The sequence below is a fragment of the Formica exsecta genome, unplaced genomic scaffold (genome assembly GCF_003651465.1).
Source record: "Formica exsecta isolate Colony F162 unplaced genomic scaffold, ASM365146v1 scaffold231, whole genome shotgun sequence".
Taxonomy (NCBI): Eukaryota; Metazoa; Arthropoda; class Insecta; order Hymenoptera; family Formicidae; genus Formica; species Formica exsecta.
The window spans coordinates 104,354-128,320 of NW_021849598.1; the positions used below are offsets into that span (position 1 = coordinate 104,354).

At 33.4% G+C, this 23,967-nt stretch overlaps 3 protein-coding genes across 3 annotated transcripts in view; all 3 read right to left on the reverse strand.

Moving 5' to 3' along the window:
• Positions 1–21: 21 nt before the first annotated feature.
• LOC115235676 (zinc finger protein 664-like) lies at positions 22–15,790 on the reverse strand. Its single transcript, XM_029807599.1, has 6 exons — positions 14,993–15,790; positions 13,335–13,474; positions 12,626–12,783; positions 8,982–9,242; positions 7,274–7,443; positions 22–1,113 (listed from the first exon to the last, which is right to left on the reverse strand). The coding sequence occupies exons 1-6, from the start codon at positions 15,215–15,217 to the stop codon at positions 901–903; spliced, it is 1,167 nt and encodes a 388-aa protein (XP_029663459.1). The 5' UTR covers positions 15,218–15,790; the 3' UTR covers positions 22–900.
• On the reverse strand, positions 15,775–16,442 carry LOC115235690 (protein FAM50A-like). The gene is made up of 2 exons (XM_029807630.1): positions 16,163–16,442; positions 15,775–15,917 (listed from the first exon to the last, which is right to left on the reverse strand). The coding sequence occupies exons 1-2, from the start codon at positions 16,440–16,442 to the stop codon at positions 15,775–15,777; spliced, it is 423 nt and encodes a 140-aa protein (XP_029663490.1).
• A 712-nt stretch (positions 16,443–17,154) lies between these two features.
• The window catches only part of LOC115235691, a 29,072-nt gene continuing 22,259 nt past the window's right edge, over positions 17,155–23,967 (reverse strand). Inside the window, exons 23-24 of the mRNA XM_029807631.1 lie at positions 18,263–18,422; positions 17,155–17,464 (exon numbers count right to left, since the gene is read on the reverse strand). Coding sequence (XP_029663491.1) covers positions 17,155–17,464; positions 18,263–18,422 — 470 coding nt within the window. The remainder of the gene's footprint in view (positions 17,465–18,262; positions 18,423–23,967) is intronic.

Sequence of the window (23,967 nt, forward strand, 5' to 3'; positions counted from 1 at the left end):
GCATGTACATATACATACATATACTATATAAGTACATTTCTTAAAATATCTGACACAGTATCTTTAATTATTGCTTATGATTATTATGAAAAAGGCAACTTGCGCCCTTCATGTCACGAAGAACTTTTATGTTTGTACAAAGTGGCTTATTTGTTCTCTCAATATTATATCAAATTAACCTTTAGATACCGAACTTTTTAAAATTGTAAGCTCTAAACTGGTTTCACCTTTTTTTCAAATATTACTTTAGTATATATTTAAATTACAATTTTAAGTTGAAAACTAAATAGGTCATCAAAGAAACCACTCAATTTTTAAAGATTAATTTTAAATAATACCTAAATAAATAATAAAGATAAGATAAAATTTTGGATGACTAAAGATGATAAAATCAACTTACATAATGAGAAAAGCTTGTTAACAATATCTTCTTACAGGATATTTTTTAATGATTAAATTTATGGAAAAACAATGGAAATAGAAACAATTGAAGCAATACAGGTTTATCCTGATTGGTTATTGTAGCATTATTATATCGTATCCATTGGGTAAAATCCAAAGTACATTACGCTTAAGAAGAACTTTTTCGATATAAACGCTGTATCCACACTTAAAGAAATAATATATTAATTACGCGATTAAATAATTATAATATTATAATATTAATTATCAAATAACTAAAAACATCTTTGACAAAAAATTTACATTATTGGACAAGTGTGTGCTTTTACATAATGTAATCTAAATCAGTCATAACACTAGGTAATATTGCTTATGATCGTCTTTTTTTACAATTACATATTTGACCAAGAATGGCACGTGTGTATACGTCTATACCAGCAATCTTTAAATCGTGTTGTCGAAGCTTTCACGAGATTTGTCATACAATATTCATGTCAGTCACAAGTCGGAAATAGACTTGATGTACTTCTTATTGGAGCATCTACCTAGATGAAGTAGCATGTGATTCTTCAAGTTGGTCGGTTTACTGAAGCCGCGGCTGCAAATGTGACATCTGAATGGCCAGAGCCCATTATGCACGTACATGTGGCTTTTCAGGTCACCCGGTGTAGGGCATGATTTTGAACATTGCGAACATTTGTGTGGCTTCTCCTAAAAAAACGTAACAAAATATTTTACGATGGATGCTACAATCCGAATAATGTGCTAACTGGGTATTCTACATTGAAAAAATGTACCAAATTCAAAAAAAAATTTTTTTATTAAAAAGAATTATTTATTTAAATAATGCAAAGGAATTAATTATTTCAATCAAGCGGCAAATATATTTGAATTAATAAAATATATATAAAATAGAAGTAAAGTGTTTTTATTTGTAAATAAAAAAAATTAGTTTTTTATCTTTATTATATTAAATTACTTCTTCTGAAAAAATATTTTTTAATTTTTGGTTGCATGTTTTAATAAACAGGTTTTCTTTATTTTAATAAATAATTTTTTTTTATTACATGCAAATAATAATTTATTTAAAAAATTATAATTTTTATTACATTCAAATAATAATTTATTTCAAAAATTACAATTTTTATTACATAATAATTTATTTAATATAACAAAACATTTTTGAAAACAAAGTGTATGTTTATTCAAGTAAAAAAAAATTAAATTTAACAAAATATATTTATTTTACTGAAAAAAAATTATTTTTAGTATATTAATATGAAGAACAGAATGGAAAGTAAGTTATACAAAGTCACATCTGTGACTTAATTAAGGAATCCCATTATCTCATTATTTTTTTTACATATTTTTAAGCCTATGTTGTAATCTTCAAATTGTCATGTGCTATACGTAGTATGCTACACAATTAAAATTTTATTATTACAAAATTTTTATTAAAAATAAATAGATTCACAGTTTGTCGGACAATTTGAACAGAAGGCGCGCAATTTTGTAAACTTCTGAGGGAGATATTTTAGTTAGCGGCGAAGCTTTTTTGACTAATGATTAAAAACGGTTCAGCTGCGCTCTCGATGATATTCCAGTGGCAATTACTCAAGCAGGCAGGAAGGCCGTTTAGCAAATAACCTTGCTAAACTAAAACCGGTGCGTATGCGGCTCGTTAAGGCCGCCAGCAACGCATCACTTCTTCTTGTTGCGTAGTGTACGTGTACACACGCATGCTACATCTTCTCTCGTTTTACACGCGTAATCTCGGATGCACCTGCCGATAGGTACGGGTGCGATGCATCCGCAAGTATATGAGTTCCCGCTCTCGCAGGCTTCTTTGACGTTCGCAGCTACATAAGACGAGAATGGAACGCGATCGAAAGAATTATACGTGTGTATAGCGTGATTATGTATAAATATAATTTTAAATAATCAAGAATTTGTTTTTTTTCTTATTAATCATAGTAACGGAAATAAAAAATGATATAAAACATTTGTGTTGTAAAGAAGAAATATTTTTTATACGATATTTCATGAATTTATATTAACATTCCAATAAGCAAAAAATCATATAACGTTATTATAACGATATTCAGTAATATGTAATGTTGTTAAGTATGTAGTAATCGACATCATTATGAATAAACTTTGACACCGATTTCAGGGTTTTAATAACGTTAAAATGATGAAAGTGCTTTAATATTGCGAATAATGTTGCGCAAATGTTTTTCTTATAATGTGTTAAAATAACATTGAAAAAATATTTGATATTAATGTTTTGGAAACATTTCAATGATGCTCAAAAATACCATATTATAAAATAATATGTTTAACGTTACGAAAGTTTACATAAAATTAATATTTCAAAATATTGATTTAATTTTTCTTGCTCACTGTGGGATCAAATCATATAATATTTATTAATTAAATTGGGGACCATACAATTATACATATAAATACGTTCAGGGAGAAATATTTAATCGTTTATATAACATATATGAATAAACATGAATGGATATCTATTTTTTTATCAACATAGAAATTTTTAATTCTACGGGAAAATTATTGAATCTGTCTAAATAAATTTTAAATCGGTCTCTATCTCTGTCATCTGGAGAGATTGCCAATTCAGATTATGTCACCTTTTTTTTGAAAGCATGATGCATGCTATATCAATATTTTCTAAATCAAAAGAGAGAGGTTTATATTTTTTATTTAATTTTATACGTTTTATTCTAATCATGTTAATCTTATTTAATTGGTGTAATCTATTATTTGTACTGCGCAACATTTATTTCCAAGACAAAATTAATTCATTGATCTTCTCTCGATTCCTTTAAGCAAGAAAGCGAAACAAGATTTACGACGCTGAAATATATCCGTCGTTATAATAAGATCAAATATATTCATTAAACAAGAATGACATGACCGTCGAGTATCGGATGTGCTTTACTCAAAGAAAGCGGCAAAAGTGCGGTAGTCAGCTGGAACGATTGAACGATGTCGTTATTCACTTCCGATTGGCACGTTCAATTTTTGCGAAGGCATCTGTCGTGCCAAGAATTTTGTGAGACAGGTAAGAGGGCGAAATTTGGAAGAATCTCACCGCAAAAGAAGGGCGAGAAGAAGAGCGAAGGCGACGAAGCGGAAGGGGAAAATCAGAGCAAAACGACACGCGCGTACGAAGGTTGGAATAGCAGGATGAACAGGACGTGTGTGCAACGGCGACAGGGGGGTAGAGGGAGGTGGTAGGAAAGAGAAGCAGGGGGGGGAGGGTTGAGTAACGTGGCTGAGGAGCCTCCGGCTCTATACGATCTCTGTCTCTCTAATTGGATTGCATTCCATGCGGTAGCAAGTAATGGGCCAATTACAGTAGCTGATGGCAGACCAACCTATATGGCTCCCGAGATATCATTACTTCGAATGGGATTAGAGAAACTCATACAGTTTCCGCTGAGATAAACAAAAACTTTGCATCCTCGCGATCACTTCGCACGTTCACCTTCCCCCTTTCTCCTCCCCTCTCCTCCTCCCCTCGTCCTCTGATCGTCATCCACGATCATTGCTCGGTTTTTCTTATTGGATAGTCCAGTTCTACCAGGCTTACGCGGAATTACGGAGAAGCAAAGAGATGAAAACGCGCGAGCTCGTAGAAATAGTGCGAGAGGATCTTTGCGTTCCCGGATTAATAATAGTCTCGTTCGAAGTTGATGTTTTTTTCACGACCTAAATCGAGCTACCGTTCCTTTTCCCTTTTGCTCATTTTTAAAAATTCTTTAGTTGTAAAATATGTATAATTGGCTACAGATCAAATTTGTCAATTTATTATGAACTGTTTGCCGGTATACGTGTACCAGTTAAAAGCGGAGCGCCCTCTGTATATGACATGAGATTTGCATGAATGCACGTTATAAACTGGATATTTTTTCGCATATAATTATATGTATATAAGGAAAAGGTAATATGAGTTAAAGTTATATTCGTTAAACGCACGTAAGTATATGTATATAAATTCCACATGCCAGTAATACTCGTCGAACACGGTATATTAGTTCATAGCAGGCTTATTGTTAGTCAACTACATTTCTCGAATGCATATACAGGATGTTAAAAAAAAAAATTCAGGATTTCAAGGGCAGATAGTATTCACGAAACGGTGGAAAAAATGCTAATAAACATGGGTCGAAAAATTAATATTGTCGGAGTTATAAACAATTCTTCATTTTAGTTAAAACAAGTAACTTGCTCGTTTTTGGTGTTCGTGCGCGGCAAGAAAACAAACATGTAGACGAATTACATCAGAAAATACAAAATGCCTGTCAAATAGTTAGAACAACGCTGGAAATTTTTGAAAGAGTTCGCAATTTTGTGATACAAAGTAGGGCTAATGATTTGCTTCGAAGGCTTCGACATTCGAACCTTCGAAACTTCGAAACTTCGATACTTCAATCTTTGAAGCTTCAAAGAATCAAAATTATACAATTATTAATTTAATATAATAGTACACGATTACTATCGAAGAAGAAGAGCGAAGGCGACGAAGCGGAAGGGGAAAATCAGAGCAAAACGACACGCGCGTACGAAGGTTGGAATAGCAGGATGAACAGGACGTGTGTGCAACGGCGACAGGGGGGTAGAGGGAGGTGGTAGGAAAGAGAAGCAGGGGGGGGGAGGGTTGAGTAACGTGGCTGAGGAGCCTCCGGCTCTATACGATCTCTGTCTCTCTAATTGGATTGCATTCCATGCGGTAGCAAGTAATGGGCCAATTACAGTAGCTGATGGCAGACCAACCTATATGGCTCCCGAGATATCATTACTTCGAATGGGATTAGAGAAACTCATACAGTTTCCGCTGAGATAAACAAAAACTTTGCATCCTCGCGATCACTTCGCACGTTCACCTTCCCCCTTTCTCCTCCCCTCTCCTCCTCCCCTCGTCCTCTGATCGTCATCCACGATCATTGCTCGGTTTTTCTTATTGGATAGTCCAGTTCTACCAGGCTTACGCGGAATTACGGAGAAGCAAAGAGATGAAAACGCGCGAGCTCGTAGAAATAGTGCGAGAGGATCTTTGCGTTCCCGGATTAATAATAGTCTCGTTCGAAGTTGATGTTTTTTTCACGACCTAAATCGAGCTACCGTTCCTTTTCCCTTTTGCTCATTTTTAAAAATTCTTTAGTTGTAAAATATGTATAATTGGCTACAGATCAAATTTGTCAATTTATTATGAACTGTTTGCCGGTATACGTGTACCAGTTAAAAGCGGAGCGCCCTCTGTATATGACATGAGATTTGCATGAATGCACGTTATAAACTGGATATTTTTTCGCATATAATTATATGTATATAAGGAAAAGGTAATATGAGTTAAAGTTATATTCGTTAAACGCACGTAAGTATATGTATATAAATTCCACATGCCAGTAATACTCGTCGAACACGGTATATTAGTTCATAGCAGGCTTATTGTTAGTCAACTACATTTCTCGAATGCATATACAGGATGTTAAAAAAAAAAAATTCAGGATTTCAAGGGCAGATAGTATTCACGAAACGGTGGAAAAAATGCTAATAAACATGGGTCGAAAAATTAATATTGTCGGAGTTATAAACAATTCTTCATTTTAGTTAAAACAAGTAACTTGCTCGTTTTTGGTGTTCGTGCGCGGCAAGAAAACAAACATGTAGACGAATTACATCAGAAAATACAAAATGCCTGTCAAATAGTTAGAACAACGCTGGAAATTTTTGAAAGAGTTCGCAATTTTGTGATACAAAGTAGGGCTAATGATTTGCTTCGAAGGCTTCGACATTCGAACCTTCGAAACTTCGAAACTTCGATACTTCAATCTTTGAAGCTTCAAAGAATCAAAATTATACAATTATTAATTTAATATAATAGTACACGATTACTATCGAAGTACACATTTATAAAATTATATAATAAAATCCGAATAAAATTTCTAATATTGCAATAATTAATGTTGAATAACATTACATATTTTTGAATTACATATTTTTTGGGCATATATATTAATTAATTCCTTTTATTTACAATATTTTTAACGTATCCTGAATGAATTCGCTTTTCGCACGAATATATTAAGTTAACTTCGAACTTCGAAGCTTTGAATTTTCGAAGTTGCCAAAAGTAACAGAAGATACGAAAATGTAAGTACATACGAAGATTTGAAGCGTGTTAAAGAATTCTTTTTGCTTCTTTTGGAAGAATAAATTCTTCTTTTGGATAAAGGAATGGTAAAATAATCCGTTATTGAAGAATTGTTCATAACTTCGACAATATTAATTTTTCCACCCACGTTTATTAGGACTTTTTTGTTCCATTTCGTGAGTATTATCTGTCCTTAAGTCTTGAACTCTTTTTTTTAACATCCTGTATATGACTTATATAATATCGAAAGAGTTAAAACTATGATCGGGATTTTTAGAACATCTTGTATAGTGATAGCGCGATTGTGTCACGGAATAAAGCCTAACTTTTTTTCGATTGCTTTAAATCGTACAACAGCCTCGATATTAGATTATCTTGATTTATAAATAGAAATATCAATTATTGATACTCTTATCAAAATTTAGAGATAACAATATTTGAAATCAGAATTATATATATGTATAATTATAATTAAAAGTCAAAAGAATTAATACATAACGGTTTTTATGCAACAATTTTTATGTATTGTTTAATTTTTAATTAATTAATTTTTAAAATTCTCGAATAATACTAATCTTGTTTATTATAACAGTCAAGACTTTGATTGATGTAGCAGCGTCAAACATTTCCTCTTAATTTTTTTTATTCGGTGCGAAAAATGCGTGTAAGGAATATGTGCCAAATACTCACTTTGATATGAGTCATCCGATGATAGTAGAGATTCGACGAGGCTGTGAACTTCTTACCGCAGACAAGACACTGATGAGGTTTTTCACCACTGTGGATGCGTTTATGCGTGTTCAGCGAGCTCGAGGTTGAGAAACCCTTGTTGCACACCATGCAGACATGCGGTTTCTCTCCTTCAATTTAATATCATTCCTGAATTACCGCGTTGGTCCTTCGCGTTTTATATATGATTTATGACTCGACTCTAACGATTTATACGCGGACAACGTATCCCTTTAAAAAGTGACCATGATTTCGCGTGTCATCTCGTGCATGGATATGCGAACTGAGAAATTTATCCAAACTACAAAAACGAATATATTCTGTACGGCTATCTACACTGTTAGAAAATTTGTGTTTTCTTGTTAAAAAATATGCCGGTTAAAATTTTTGTGTTAAATATTTAACACATTCATGTTAATTTAATATATTGCTATTGTGTTAATTGAACTCAAATGTTAAATTATTAAAACAACTGAAAAAAGTGTAAAAATAACACAATGTGTACATATTTTTAATTTTACACAAGCGATATATTTCGTATTATTAGTGACAGGATTTATGTGTTAAAATTTACAAAAAAAAAATGTTGATTATATTCTACAATAGAAGTAAGAGTGACTACAGACCGTCAATAACATTTTTTCAAGTTAATTTTATCATTAAAAACATGTTTATTTTTTTACAAAAAGTTCATTTCAAATTACTATGAAGTTTGTATTGATTTTGTATGTATATATATATATATATATATATATATATATATACTTTCCAGGACTCAGATTAATTGCCTGATTTTTCGGCATACATAGGTTTACATTTACAAGGTTGTCACTTTAGTACAGGCGTTTTTGAATGTATAAAGTGGTAAGGTTTATATAAGTGAAAATATCTTTCCAGGACATTATGTAAGATACGGAAATAACATTTCCAGGACATATTTCAAAAAAGTTACATCGAGATATTTAAATGCATCTCTAGGCTTTATATCAGTAAATCTAACAAGAAATTAGTTTTAACAGATAATAAGGAAATGACATTAACAAAACTAATGATATATATAATAATACTACGGATTATTAATTTGTGAAAATATGTAAAAAATTGAAATTTTGATAAATTATCTACACCAAAGCTTGGCAAAGTTTGCACGCTCGATTTTCAGCAAGTTCTACCCAGCGCTGTTCTCTTGCCGCAACAGTACTGAATAAAGTTTACCGAAAATTAAATGTTGCATTATAAAATTAAAATTTTAATGTTTCTCTATGAAAAAAAAGTATATATTTGCGTACAAAACTCTAAGAATAAAACATTAAAATTAATTGTTTTTTACAATATGAGAAAATATAATTTCGCTATTCTTTAAATTGAGATAATAAAATTTAATATCTATTAATTAATATTAATCGGATTTTGTAATTTTTATACATAATCTTTAGCAACTTTTTTCAACAATTTTTTCAAATTTTGCCAAAAATTAAAATTTTGCGTTGATTAATAGTTTGCGTCGATATTAGTCGCAATTCGAAGATATTCAGAAAGAGAAAAGTTCTGTATTTCGCAATTCAATATTTCACATGCATCAAAAGAAAAACAATATTAAATTAATAAAAATAAACTTCAAAGAATCGGCATTGTCTGGATGTGTTAATCGCAAGTTCTCGTTTCGTACCTGTGTGCGTTCTCATATGTCGTTTCAAAAGAGACGGCCGGTCGAAGGATTTGCCGCAGACTTCGCAGGGCAATAAAACTCTTTCCACTCTCTTAATTGTCGTCAAGATGCTGCAATCGAGGTGATCACTGGCCAACGACAACGTTGACGATGAGGATTCCTCGGATGTCGATTCGTATTCATCTACCTCGTAATAGGAGTGTGATATCGGTGGCAGAGAATGATGAGCAAGTAACGTCATCGATAAGTCCAACGGGGATTCTACGCAATTCAAGTAAAGAACATTTCATATTGATTTCAATTCCGAACAAATTTAGAATTTCGAAAATTTAATAAAATATATAATAAAATGAAAGAAAATGAGAATTAATGAAATCTGTGGTGAGTTAAACTCTAGAAAGACCATTTTGTAAGATTGCTTTAATACTTATTTCTTAGTTCTCGTCTAATCTTTACGTTGTTACTCTTTATATTTTAAAGATTCTTTGATATTGAGAAATTAATTAATCAAAAGAGAGAACATTATAACACAAAAAGTTTTTTTTTTTTCAATTGTTCGGTGCAATTAAATACAAAAACTTTATTCTGCCTCATGTTTCGGATTGATAATATTAGTTCAAATAAGAGCCAAACATTTGAAGTCCCATTTAATAGAGATATGTGTTATGAATGCGTGTTAAGGATATTTTTAAGGCTTTAAAGCTTTTCATCTCGAAGATGCAATTCTGAAAGAAAATTTCAAAATCTATACGTTTTTTAGCGTCAACAAAAATTAAAAAAAAAAGTAAAATTATTTTCATTTGCCGCGATCTAACGATCATTATTCGAATATTAATATAAAAAAGTCGAATTTCTCGCGTTAATCTCGCTTTATTACCTCACAAAGCGACCACCGTTGCAGTCATTTAGCGGTAATCGTAGTGCAATCGGAAAAAGAACAACAAGATCGCCGAAAACGATCTGAAATGCAAATACGACGGCGGCATTTTTGTCGGACGGATCACAGGGTTCGCGATTTCCGATTCAAATGCGTAGACTTCTCTGCTGCGCACGCCGAAGATATAAAGGACAGTACAATGGCTGCAAAGTAGCCATATAGACGATTCTTATAGTTACAATGTCGGAACGCGGCGTTTCTTGTGAATTTTCAGGATGGGGTATTGCAAACAAACTAAATGCAGTCGATAAATTCAGTAGCAACGCTTAATTTATACTATAGGAGGGATTCTTTCTATATGAAAGAAAGCGGTAGAGAAAGCGTAGTAGACAAATCTGAATATATACGGATGGTTTCAATATTCATTATTTGTTCCCAATTAATTTAAAATATATACAAATATATAATTTCTCTCACATATATACACTGTTAGAAAATTTGGCTTAAGGATGTTTTAGTTGTACAATAATAGCAAAAAAGTGTCAAAATTAAAAAAAAACATATTTCTTACAATTATACTGTTTGAAAAATCAAATAAATAAATCCGGATTATAAAAAAAGTTAAAGTATCACAAAATAATATGGTTTTCGACATCTTCATAAAAGAAAATAGTTGTAATTAATATTTTTCCTAATTTATGACAAAAACTTTGATTGTGAATACCTCCTGAAATCAACTGCAAGAAACAAAAAAAACCAAGTAATTTGTAGAAAGAGAGAAAGAGACAGATAATATTTTTCTACAATTTTTAATAAATAACTTTTAAACGAGTAAGTGGATCCAAATCAAATTTTGCACAAATATTTATTAGAGTTTTCTTAATATATGTGGAAATTTTTATTTCGTTGGCAATGTTTTTTCCTTGTCAAATTTGCCAATAAGTGCTACAATACGCGATTTTCCATAAGAATCAATAATAACTTTAAACTTAAATAATTTCCAAACTTAAGATAATTCTGCTCAGATTTTGCACATATGTTCAAAAGAAATAGTAGAATAGTCTACGAAATTTTCACGCTTTAGTCAATGTTTCGACATATGATACATACATCCTTAAATTTAACATATAGGGGAAAGTTGGGTGAAACCGAGTATGCGGGTCAAACCGGGTACCCCTGTTTTTTCATAATAAATGCTGCTATCTATGGCTAATTTGTGTTATTAGTTGTAGATTGGCGCCATCATTATTTTAAAACAAACCGTGCTCCTGTGCACACCTGATATTTCTTTTTTAATAGAAGTTCAAAGTTTTTAGCCCCAAAAAGATCGATATCGAGGCAAGAATCGAGTCGTCGTGCACTTTTTCTATATAGAGTATCTGTTTCGATAAGTGCAGCATTGCATTCTGTACATATTAGAGAGTATATCATATTAGTTTTGATCGGCACTTTATAAGTGCAGCATTGCATTCTGTTCATATTAGAGAGTATATCATATTAGTTTTGATCGGCACTTTGTACGCCGGAATATATAACCGCCATATTTGTTACTTTCCTTGTGTTGGGGCAAAACCGGGTACTTACTCACCTCATATAATGAAAAAAGGAAGAACTATTATCCTGACTTTGCGTCTCTACAAAAAGCAGTTGAAAACGAAAACTAACGCTCAGAAAAAGAAACTACTAAAAAAAAGCTTTTTGAGATTTCTAAAGTTAATAAGGAAGTCCTGCAGCAATGTCGAACAAGAGGATATTTTTATTTGTAATTTTTGTTAATAGAATACATCTTTATATTGTATTTCGATTAAAATAAATCTAAATTTTGTAATTACACGGTGTTTTGCATATTTTCAAATGGGTACCCGATTTGACCCTACCGGTAGGATAAAACCGGGTACTTTGACTTCTCCACAAAATTTTTCTTGGTAAACAAAAATTTTTTTTTCAGCAGCTAGCCTTATTTTCTAATAGTTTAAGGTTCACTAAAGACTACTAACAGTCGGCAAAATTTTTTTTACTCTCAGATTTTTTGTAGGAAGACAAATCCAAAAAGTACCCGGTTTTACCCTACTTTCCCCTATTACATGTCCCAAACGATCTACATAAATTGTTATGTTAATTTAACATAATATGGTTATGTTAAATGGTGACACTAATACTATATTAATATTTCAACACAAAATGAATGCGAACTTCATAGTAATTGGAAATAAATTTTGTGTAAAATCAATATATTTTTAATGATAAAATTATATATATAACATGCAAAAATGTTATTGATGATCTGTAGTCACTCTCACTCCTATTGTAAAATAAAATCGACATTTTTTTCTGTGATTTTTAATAGATAAATCCTGTCTCTAATGATAACTATGATACGGAACATATCTATTGTGTAAAATTAAAAATATGTGCACATTATGTTATTTTTACACTTTTCTTAGTTGTTTTAATAATTTAACATCTGAGTTCAATAAACACAACAGCAATATATTAAATTAACACATAAATGTGTTAAATATTTAACACAAAAATTTTATTTGGCATATTTTTTAACAAGAAAACACGAATTTTCTAACAGTATAGTAGTAGTAGACAAATCTAAATATATGTATACGGATGGTTTCAATATTCATTATTTGTTTCAGATTAATTTGAAATATGTACAAATACATAATTTTTCTCACATATACATATATTTTAATGTTTATTGATAATATTTGTAAATGAGTTTATCTATCGCGCATACGTTGCGTTTCTCACTCACCGTCTAAGATAGAGTCGATCGTACATCTATAGATAGCCGATCTGGAGCACATGTCGTGCGAGATGATAACGAAATCCTGCTGTGTTACTGGTAGAAACCAAGCCACTAGTTCTGTGTCCGGTTGAACATCCTTTATTACTTCAAATATAGGTTCACCTGAGAACAAAAAAGGATACGAAAGTACTAGAGCTGCAAAGTATCGAAACGAGAAATATTTCTTCTTTACATCATCGGACTATAAAAAATTTTCTCGTCCCGCTTAATCCTCGAATAGAAACGTTATTTTATAAACATTCTCTTATAAGCACTTGTGTGAATTGTCTTTTAAATTTTTAAAAATCATTATATATATATATTCATTGAGAGAAAGAAAAAGAAAGAAAGAAAGAAAGAGAGAGAGAGAGAGAGCAACAATAAAGATTTTTAAAATGGAGAGAAAACAATGTTCAAAAAATATTTTAAGAGAGAACTAAAAGAGATATATTTTGAAGAAAAAAGAAATTCCAGTACAAATTTTTCCTCAGTTATATACTATTTAATTAATAATTTGTATTACATGATATTTGATTAATCTCTGCTTCAACTCATTCCTTTTTTTGCATTTTATATGTAAAATTATATTAATATTTAATTAGCAATTATATTAAAGTTTCAGATTTAAAAAGCTTAGTACGCGAAATACCGTTTTTTTTTTTTTTTTTTTTTTCCCTTCACCTTTGTACCGATCAGATTAACTTGCTCATTATACGACTGAACGATACAAAGAAACCTTATCCAATTGCACTGACGCTTGTTAAGATTGTAGTTGGAGAAGAAGACTTCGTCGTAACAGCCGTATTCGCGTCTGATCTAAAACCGCATCGCTTTAATGAATGGCGATCGTGAGTATGGCTGTATCAAGAGATACAGAATGATGCATATATTTATGTCGAATTCTTTTTCGATAACTTTGACAGCTGATAAATGTAAAAAATGACGATTCATTTTTTTATCGAGCAATAAAACATCTTCTTCATTATTCTCGCGCCGACAAAATGGCGCATAATATTTCCATAACTATAATGTTTCTCTGATACTTGATAGAATAAATAAAAGTGTAATAAATAAGATACGTATGAAGCAATGAAATTTCGCCTCATACATAACACATAATTACTCTGAGAAATCTATTTTAAATAAAAATAAAATAATATTAGTTTTTTCACATGATATTTTATAAAATATTTATATCAATAATATTTTAAAAATTATTTAGATTCTTATACGGCCAAATGTGTTACACAAAATAATTTAAAGCTGATATTTAATGAAAAATTCGCATTGTGTGTGGGTGTGTGTGTATTTACGCATTAATTATATAAAATAAAATCGGTGATATTAATGCGTGTAAAAAGTATTGCTTTTGTAAACAAGTGTAAATAAGCTCTTATATATAAACTCTTGTAAAACTGTAATCATTCAGGTACGGGTAAATCTATTTGTACAATAGCTATCATTTTCACAAATAGAATTATAAGCAAATACAAAATTATAAAAATTAATACATTGGCATGTGTATAAATTTTTCATTTCTTTGACACATTATATTGTTTACATATACTATTCGATCATTGTTGTCCAAAAATGCAAATTATCATTATTATTTATTAATTTGATTTAATTTATTTATTTTATCTATGCACATAAGTAATGTTATATTAAGGATGTTTTGGCTGTACAATAGTAGCAAAAAAGTGTTAAAATTAAAAAAAAAACCATTTCTTACGTTTATACTGTTTGGAAAGACAAATAAATAAATCTGGATTAAAAAAAGAATTAAAGTATTATAAAATAATATTGTTTTTAACATCTTCATAAAAGAAAATAGTTGTAATCAATATTTTTTTTAATTTATGATAAAAACTTTTGGTCGTGATTACCCCTGAAATTAATTGCAAGAAACAAAAAAATCGAGTAATTTACAGGAAGGTTTCAAATTATTATAAATATTTTACTACAATTTTTAGTAAATAACTTTTAAACAAGTAAGTGAATCTCATTGTCAATCAATTTGTTTTTGCACAAATATTTATTAGAGTTCTGTTAATACATGTGAAAATTTTCATTTCGCTGGCAATGTTTTTTTCTTGTCAAATTTATCAATAAATGCTACAATTCACAATTTTCCATAAAAATCAATACAAATTTTAAACTAAAATAATTTCCAAACCGTTACAAGAATTTTGCTGAAGTTTTGTACAGATACTCAGAAAAACAGCCTACGAAATTTTTATGCTTTTGTCAATGTTTTGACATATGACACATGCAACCTTAACATATTGAATAAAGATAGAATAAAAATAATTATAAATGTAGTTATATACTTACGTCATTGTCATCGAGGAGAGAGTAAAGATCAATCTTGTCGAATCTGATTGATCCTTGAAACGGGTAAATCAAAGTTCCCGATGGGATAAACACATTCGACCATACCGAAATTCTTACATCTGTGACCAATGTAGCCGAGTCATTTTTGAAGAGATTCTTACACGATGACTGATCGTTTGTGAGGACCAGAGAGAATTCTTTAGGTATTAAGACGCAAGTTTCCATAACAGAGACCCGCGTGAAGAGTATATTTTGGGAATCCACCACAGCAATATCTCCACTTTGTGAATAATTATTTTATGTACATTCGTGTGTGCTTGCGTTAACAAATCGCTAAAAGGATATTTCTCAGCGGAAAAAGAACAAGATACATTTATACTATGTTGTTTTTACGAAACATTAGATTCTTTTAGTGCATGGTGTGTCGAACAAGTCCATTGCTAATAAAAAAGTCTCCGGCACATTTACAACTTTAAAATTGACATTTAGAACTTCAGTACCCGAATGTTCTCCAGAGTCCCGATCCAGTTAATTTCCAAGAGCCGTGTCGTCGATTGTTAATTGCGCGTTAATACGTCTTGCGGCGTATACCGGGTGCAAAATTACACGTAAACGTATATATACAAGAGTGCGAACAAGTGGAGAGATCGTTCGTCGTGCAAGGTGCAAGGCCCTCGGTCGACTGGACGGGATTAACCGACTGATCTTGACCTTGCGACGGGTTACCAGCATTTGCTACCGAATGGTTAGCCCTTCCCCCTCTTGAAACCACCTTTTCCCACTCATCGGCCCTTGTCGTGGCCTTTTTCATCGGCGTAGTCGAGGAATAGCCTTAGGGGTATTTGACTGGCTTCGACTGGGTTTCTCCATTCTTGATTGGACCGCGTCTGCTGTGATACACTCGAGTTACTGCTAACATCTTCGACTGAATGAAATGCGAAAGATCTCGGTGCAGTTGCGAGAATGAAGACAAGAAGCCGGTCAGCGCGCGTCTTCAGTGTATTCGGCGCGAGATACTTGAAACTTCATTACTCCTACCTCGTAACTCTCTTTGGTTTCATTTAATCAAAAATAACAAATATATTTGTAAACATCCGCGCGTGTATAATCATGAAAGGAAGTATGATTTATATCGACGGAAAACAGACCCTACGCCAGTGTGATCTTTACCCCACCACATGCACTCGGTATGAGTGCAACTTGGGTGTAGAGCGAGTGTCGGTCTGTTCAACCGGCTCAAGGAAGCCGGTCGGTCATCTTCCTCGTCCTCTTCGTCGTCCTCGTCGTCATCGTCATCATCGTCGTCGTCATCTTCTTCTGTTTCTGCTTCTGCTTCGTTCTTCCACCGTCCGCGATGATGCTTTAAAGAAGTGAGCTCCACGTGGGCGTTTGCGCACCTGTCGCTCTCTGTTTTCTCTCTCGGTCCTTCTCGCGCTTTCTCGCGTTGCATCTTTCTCTCTCTTCTCTCTCTCTATCTTCTCAGCTCTCTTCTCTGTGCTCTTGTTCTTCCTACTGTTTCCAGCAAATAGCCGTCATCATATCTTTTTCTCTATTTTCGTTGCGTTTCCCTCGGGCCTGTCCTACCGATCTGCTGGCAGCCTCACTCCTCTTCGATCGCTTCTGCTCTCTGCAAAGCGAATCCTTTTTGCCCTCGGGGCACAGAGTGGACCCTCGTGCTCTCTTTCTTGAGAGAAGAGGGAGGAGTGGTGAAGGGAGTTTCTTTTTCTCTCATTCACCCTTCCTTCATCTCGTTTGATTCGCACTAGTGTTTGCCGTGCGTCGTCCCTTTCGTTCATCCGTTTCAACCAGAACCGTGAACAACTCGAATACGCGCATCTGTCAGGAAATTGTCAGTCGATATCATAAATCTAAATAATTTTTAACTTCTATAGAAGTATAAAAAGTGTATCTATACTTCTCAGATGTTGGATATATTTTATTTTTATATTTATCGTAAATTAATATCATACTCAATTATCAGTATCGCTTTTCGTGATTAGATTCACTCTTTCTGACTTTTCATCGCCAATAGATTTATTTTTTTCCCTCCAATCTGTAATTTGACATACAATAGATAATAAAAAACTGTTTAATAATATGATTATTAAAGATATAACAGATATAATATTTATAATAGATATAATATTTTTGTCAATAGGTCTTTATAATAAGAATGCTAATTTTTTCTCCTTCAACAACTTACGAAATCTATTAATTATTTTCTTAGACTTTGTTTGATTAGGTCTCGGCATTTTGACGTGATTTACGTTTTCTAGTTTTTTTGCCCGAGATTGTTGTTCATTATATGTTCCACGCAATTTTTTAGATTTAACAAAATTAGACGTTGTATTTTCGTTTTCCGTTTTTACAAATATATCATCAGATATATATTTTCTCTTTTCTGTTGCAGATTTCCCTGTGCGCATCTTCTTCTTTGCCATAGTCACGTTAACTTTCCAACTTTCTTGAAACCTTACGATAGATAATATAGCATGCCATTATTTCATATATATAGATATCTTATTAGTTTTGCGCATTTGTAAAATCAATTTTGTAAAAAAAAAATCAATTTTTTTATTATAGGATGATACACTGCCAATATATAAATATAAACAAATATATATTATTATGCATGTATGTATATATATATATATATATACATACATTATATAAATTTTGCACATGCACAAACATATACAAGATGTTAAAAAAGGGGGTTCAGGATTTTAAGAGCAGATAGTACTTACAAAACGGTGGAAAAAAATTCTAATAAACATGAGTCAAAAAATTAATATTGTCGGAGTAATGAACAATTCTTCATTTTGGTTAAAACAAGTAACTTGCTCGCTTCTATATCTCTCGCATGGCATAAAAAGAAATTATGACGAATTACATTAGAGAATACAAAATACCTATCAAATAGTTAGAACAAAGCAGGGAATTTTTGAAAGAGTTCGCAATTCTCTGGTACGAAGATATGAAGCATGTGTAGAAATAGAAGGAGGACATGTAGGAAACCTTCTGTAAACTTTAAAATTTGAAGAATTCTTCTTTTTTCTTCTTTTGGAAGAACACATTCTTCTTTTGGATGAAGAAATGATAAGATAATCCATTATTGAAGAATTCTTCATGACTCCGACAATGTTTATTTTTCGACCCATGTTTATTAAAACTTTTTTCCTCCATTTCGTAAGTACTGCTCTTAAAGTTCTGAATCCTTTTTTCAACGTCTTGTGTAATTACAATTATATACATATAATTACACATTACCTGATATAAAGAATGGAACCTATAATAATGCAGCATACCAAGAATAAAATAATGGCCAACACCGAGTAAGCAACGAATTCCTCACTCGGCATCCATCCAAATATCGGTCGTGTTAACTTATCCTCCATCAAATGAGTACGCCAGTTTGGAGGGCCGAGAACTTGTGCGTTTTATATTATAAAAATAACATTTCTCATACTACATAATGTAAAATGTTCAATATAAAAATAGATGCATTTGAGAAAAACGACATGGTCAACGAGCTAAAATTATTTTTCTCTGATTAAATTGTTTTTTACATGATATCTTTTTTATACATTGTTTAATATTTGAAATAAAATTAAAACAAAAGTAGTTAAAGCAAAAAATTTTATTTTTTATTTATATTTTTAAAGTATCATTTGTATAATACCACTCAAAAAAATGTCTTGCTGATATAGGTAGATTTCTAGGTGTCACAACAAAAATTTATCGCTATTTTTTGTATTTGTTAGAATATTGTCTGTTACATATAGAATTTATAGCAGCAATATTCTAATAATATCTTCTAGAAAATTTAGGTCCCATTGCCAAATGTTAATCACTGCATTGGATAAATATGAGTTTCGATACTACAGCTAGAACACTCTTTGTGAGAAATATAACTGCCAATTATAACTGCAGCATCGAAAAATTGAGAGAAATTGTTTAAAAGAGCTAGATAGATTGGGCGCGTTATACAAATATGTTAGATGTGAGGATTATATATTTATTTGTTTCTTGCCGCTAATTTTTTCTGTGTACCATAGCCAAACTTTATAACAAGTATGATTGGCCTTAACATGGATAGGCGCCACAGAAAAACATTCTTTCTAAATTTCACAAACAGTTCAGATATAAATTCTGTCTCTGTCACTTAGATTGATTAAATGCGAAACATATGCGATATCACAGTATTTGCTAATCATTTATGTACCTCAGTTAATTTTGCGCACCCAGAAAATTTTTGCTGTAGTTGCAATACCACTTTTTTGAGTGACTCTTGTATCTACTCTTTTTTTAATTTGTTAAATTCGTATCTTTACATTTTTGTTGAAAACACTATCTAAATTTTTGTAAAATAATATCACCACGCATATATCAAATATATCAACAAGCAAATATTACTGAACACTTTATACATACAGCGTATCCATTCTGGCATCAGAATATGAACGATATAAGTCAAGTTGTTTTAAAGATATGCCAAAAAACTTTTATTTTTCTTTAGCTTTGAAAGGCCATAACCCTGCAGGGAAGCATATAATTTGGGACAATACTCGTGTGCAGATAGAGCGGACCAAACTGAATCGTAAAGTCCTCTACCATTTTTTTTTATACGTCGGTGAACCGCGCGCCGAAGTGTGCGCTGCCACATACTACCAGGCGCGCGGCTCATCTACGTGCGCCCGGCTAAAGGTTGGCGCTGATTGACCAGACTTAACTCAATAATAACTCCTTTATTAAGCGTTATAAAAAAAATGATAGAGGACTTTTCGATTCAGTTTGGTCCGCTTTATCTGCACACGAGTATTGTCCCAAATGATCTGGGACACCCTGCATATACAGGGTGTATCCTAGAAAGTGGGAAGTATTGCAATGGGTGCAAAAAATTAGTATAAACAAAATAATTATTTAAAAAAAAAAGTATGTACTTATTTACAATGTATTTTTTTTAACAATTATTAATCACATTGACCTGTCCTTGAAAAGGTCACTTAAGGTCAAGTTCATATTTTCATCATGTGGCCGCCTTCAAACCATGCAACTTTTGTCTGAAACATTTTTCCATATTTAAAGCCGTTTCCGAAATCCAGGGGTGGAGTCAGACTTTAGAGATATCCTGTATACAATGTATATAAATACAGGGTGTCCCAAAGCACCCTTGACAACGCTCGTGAGCAGGTAGAGCACAGTAAACTGAACAGAAAAGTCCTGTATCATTTTTTTCTATAACGCTTAATAAAGAAGTTATTATTGAGTAAAGTCTGGCCAATCAGCGCCGACTTTTAGCCGGACGCACGTTGGTGAGCCGCCCGCATGGTAGTGTGCGCCGCCGTAGCGACGGAGCGCTCACGCACACTGTCAGGCGCGCGGCTAAAGGTCGGCGCTGATTGGTCAGACTTTACTCAATAATAACTCCTTTAGTAAGCGTTATAGAAAAAAATATTATAGGACTTTAAGGTAAACGTCCCAATAGCCGGACATGTAACGATACTAGTACGATTTTGCCTTACTGTTCAATTTACTGTGCTCTATCTGCTCACGAGCGTTGTCAAGGGTGCTTTGGGACACCCTGTATACATATATACACTTCGCAACAAAATTAGAGGATCACTTAAAATCAGTGTTGAAAAGAATCAAATTCAAATTCACGTATCTTTGCGAAAAATGGTCTTAGAGCGATATTTAAGAGAGCATTTTAAAGCTTGAAACCTCTACTTTCCAATGGTTTAACGGAAATTTCTCTACAAACATTTTACTACAAGCGACACTACTTTAAAGCGAGCATTACAAAATTGTAGAAAGAACTTCAATTTTGATGGCATACACAGGGAAAAAAAAATCTTTTCTACCAACTTTATTAATTGTATCTTAAAATTAAACATTTTTTTTTTAAATGCATTTTTAATCATTGCGCTACAATTTTTTTTTCACTGAGTTATAATGATTTGAAATGAATAGTGCATTTTCAGTGCTTTTTTCTGCAAAAAGCTGTATTCTGCCGCCGGTATTGGCATTACCCAAGATGTACTCACGAGGAGGTTACACGGTCGGACTTACACCTCATGTGTGAATGTGCGTGAGTGTGTGTGTGCGCGCGCGCGCGTGTGTATATGAGTGTGTGAATGAGCAAAGATAAGGACCCCACGGTCCGTCACCCCCTTCAGTATTTAATAACTCCAAACCCTCTCTGCTTTGTGTGTGTGTGTGCGCGAGCGCGTGTGTACATGTGTGTGCGTGCGTGCGCGCGCGTGTGTGTGTACATGCGTGCGTGTGTGCGCGTGTGCGTGCGTGCGTGCGTGTGTACGTGAGTGCGTGCGCGTGTGCGTGCGTGCGTGCGTGTGTGCGTGCGGGCGTGCGTGTGCGTGCGTGAGTGTGCGTGCGCGTGTGTGCATGTGCGTGTGTGCGCGCGCGCGCGCGTGTGTGGTGTGTGTGTGTGTGTGTGTAGATGCGTGCGTGTACATGCGTGCGTGTACATGCGTGCGTGTGTGTGTATACGCCCGTCTTGAAATCGTGTGTTAGTATCTCTACGACGAATTACTTTTTCACAACGTTCCCGCATGTTGATAAATCTTTGGATTAGCTCTTGCGGAATTTCACGCCAAATTTTTTGAAGAGTTTCGCCCAATTCCTGTAAATTTTGGGATGAATTGGGAAAATCTCTTAATCGACGGTCAAGAAGATCCCAAATGTGCTCAATTGGGTTTAGATCCCCTGCTGAAAATGGTCGATTAAAACGGATTTTAAAAAATGTAATCCGAATCGATCGGGATTTCTGCACCCTGGACTTAGTGGCGGATGATCCAACACAGTAATATTGTTTCTTTGCAAGAAATCTACGATGTATCGAGCAGTATGTGCGCGAGCATTATCTTGCATCAGAATAAAGTTTGGGCGACGCGTGGCGCCGAGCGTAGAGTTGCGGCCTGGTAATCGAGAGATTCCAGGTTCGACTCCGCTCGGGTCCCGTCCTTCCCACATGCCTCAAAAAAGGTTTTTCCGCAAATTATCCTATCAAACTCTATCCTTCCACTTCCCCATATGCCTCAAAAAGAGGTTTCGTATTATCCTATAAAATAATTTCTCCCAGAAACTTATACTCACTGATACTCACTATATATAACCTGTTGATGGCCAGAATTTGTGATCCACCCTTGATCACAAGAGGCCAATAAATTGAAAAAGAGAGAGAGAGAATAAAGTTTTCTCCCATATTGTTTCGCAAAGACATGGGGTCGAAGAACTTCGTAAACATAACGCGCAGAATTAATCTCTGGCGGTGGTAGGATCACAAGTTCTATGCGACGGAAAAAAGAAATTTCTGCCGAAATACGCATATATGTACACATACACACGCGCGCACACATACTCACATGAGGTGTAAATCCGACCGTGTAATCTCCTCGTGGGTACATCTTAGATAATGTCAATACCGGCGATAGAATACAGTGCTTTTTGCAGAAAAAAAGCACTCAAAATGCACTATTTATTTCAAATCATCATAACTCAGTAAAAAAAAATCGTAGCGCAATGATTAAAAATGCATTTTAAAAAGAAAATGTTTAATTTTAAAATACGATAAATAAAGTTGGTAGAAAAAAATTTTGTTTTCCCTGTGCATGCCATTGTTACTTCCTGCCGACTCCACGATTCCTTCCTTCCGCGAAATTGCGGCAAGGATCGTCGATTGGCAATAAAAATAAGTCTCTCGGTAAATAGAACGTCTTGCACCACAACTCTTTAAATATTTCGTCAATTATCAGTAAATATATCCATGAGTAACTGCGAAAAAAACAAGAAGAACTACGCCGATCTTCTCTAAGTAAATAAAAAACAGATGTCTCATACACTAGATGTCTCATACAATAAAATTTTCCAGTGAAAGAACAATGAAACAGCTAAAAGACGATCAAAACATCTTACGAAATATCTGATAAAAACAACCGCCGCCGCTTCGATTAAAATCATAGAAAATAAGACTTTGCTATCCATCCCAGAATCACGTGCGCGAAGCCCGCCGGAAAATAATTCAATCCTAGATCTATCGACAAACTATAAAAAGGGAGCTCGCGAGACCCGCACGTTCAGTTTTCCATCCAGTTTTCGACAGTTAGTCGAAGTTATCCAGTTATTATACAGCTTCTGCCAACCAGGCAATCAGCCAGTTTTAGTCGAACAGTTTTGCCAAAGACATTTTATTCGAGAGCATAGTGCGCGACTAAGTCATCACTACCGTCTGCACTCGTCATCCAGAGGTCCGACTGTACCACGAGATCCAGGGCGTTGAAAATTTGCAACCTCTTCCGAGACAACAGCAAAAAGTAAGCAGCAATTATTTATTTTTACTTATTTCGTATACGATAGAGATCCTATTAATACTGTTTCCATAGGGAGAACCAGATTGATAAGTATAGTAATTTATACTGAAACAAATTATGTTAAGTTGGTAACTCTGTTTAGAGTCTCTCGAGTCGCGCGCTCTCTTACTTGCCTGCTTATGTGTCGCTGCAGTCGAAAACGTTTAGTTTTATGTTGTTGGATCGGTTTTCACAACCGATTATTTTGTAATATCATCAGATGTGCAATTAAACTAGTATTACTCAACTAAAACATTCTGACGTTATCCTTTTCCTGGACGTAATTTCCTGGTGAGCTGCACGCTCTGTATATTAACATACCTTTTACAGATTAGGCAAATTATATATATATATATAGACCCAGCTGCGTAAATCAGGTCAATCGTAGGACTCGGAAGACGTTGACTCGCGCGTCCGCGAATTCAATTCTTATCGTTAAGTTAGAGAGTATTAAGAATAAGATTAACAGCATAATTTAAAGACCTCTTTGTGTGTTTACTTATTCAATAACCCATTTCCACACTGACCTACTTTTACACTTTGTTTTTATATTTTTCTGAAAGATAATCAAAGATATTGTATTTACCAGCCAGAGTTTTAATCTTA

What these genes read in the sequence shown, in the direction of transcription:
- LOC115235676 (XM_029807599.1), bottom strand. Translation starts at nt 15,217, where the DNA reads ATGGAAACTTGCGTCTTAATACCTAAAGAATTCTCTCTGGTCCTCACA. An exon ending in CTGATCGGTACAAAGGTGAA is followed by an intron (nt 12,784 to 13,334) that starts GGGAAAAAAAAA and finishes TTTTTTGTTCTC; the next exon opens with AGGTGAACCTATATTTGAAG. An exon ending in GATCGACTCTATCTTAGACG is followed by an intron (nt 9,243 to 12,625) that starts GTGAGTGAGAAA and finishes TGAATTGCGTAG; the next exon opens with AATCCCCGTTGGACTTATCG.
- LOC115235690 (XM_029807630.1), bottom strand. Translation starts at nt 16,442, where the DNA reads ATGCAACGCGAGAAAGCGCGAGAAGGACCGAGAGAGAAAACAGAGAGC. An exon ending in TACCGAGTGCATGTGGTGGG is followed by an intron (nt 15,918 to 16,162) that starts GTAAAGATCACA and finishes CATTTCATTCAG; the next exon opens with TCGAAGATGTTAGCAGTAAC.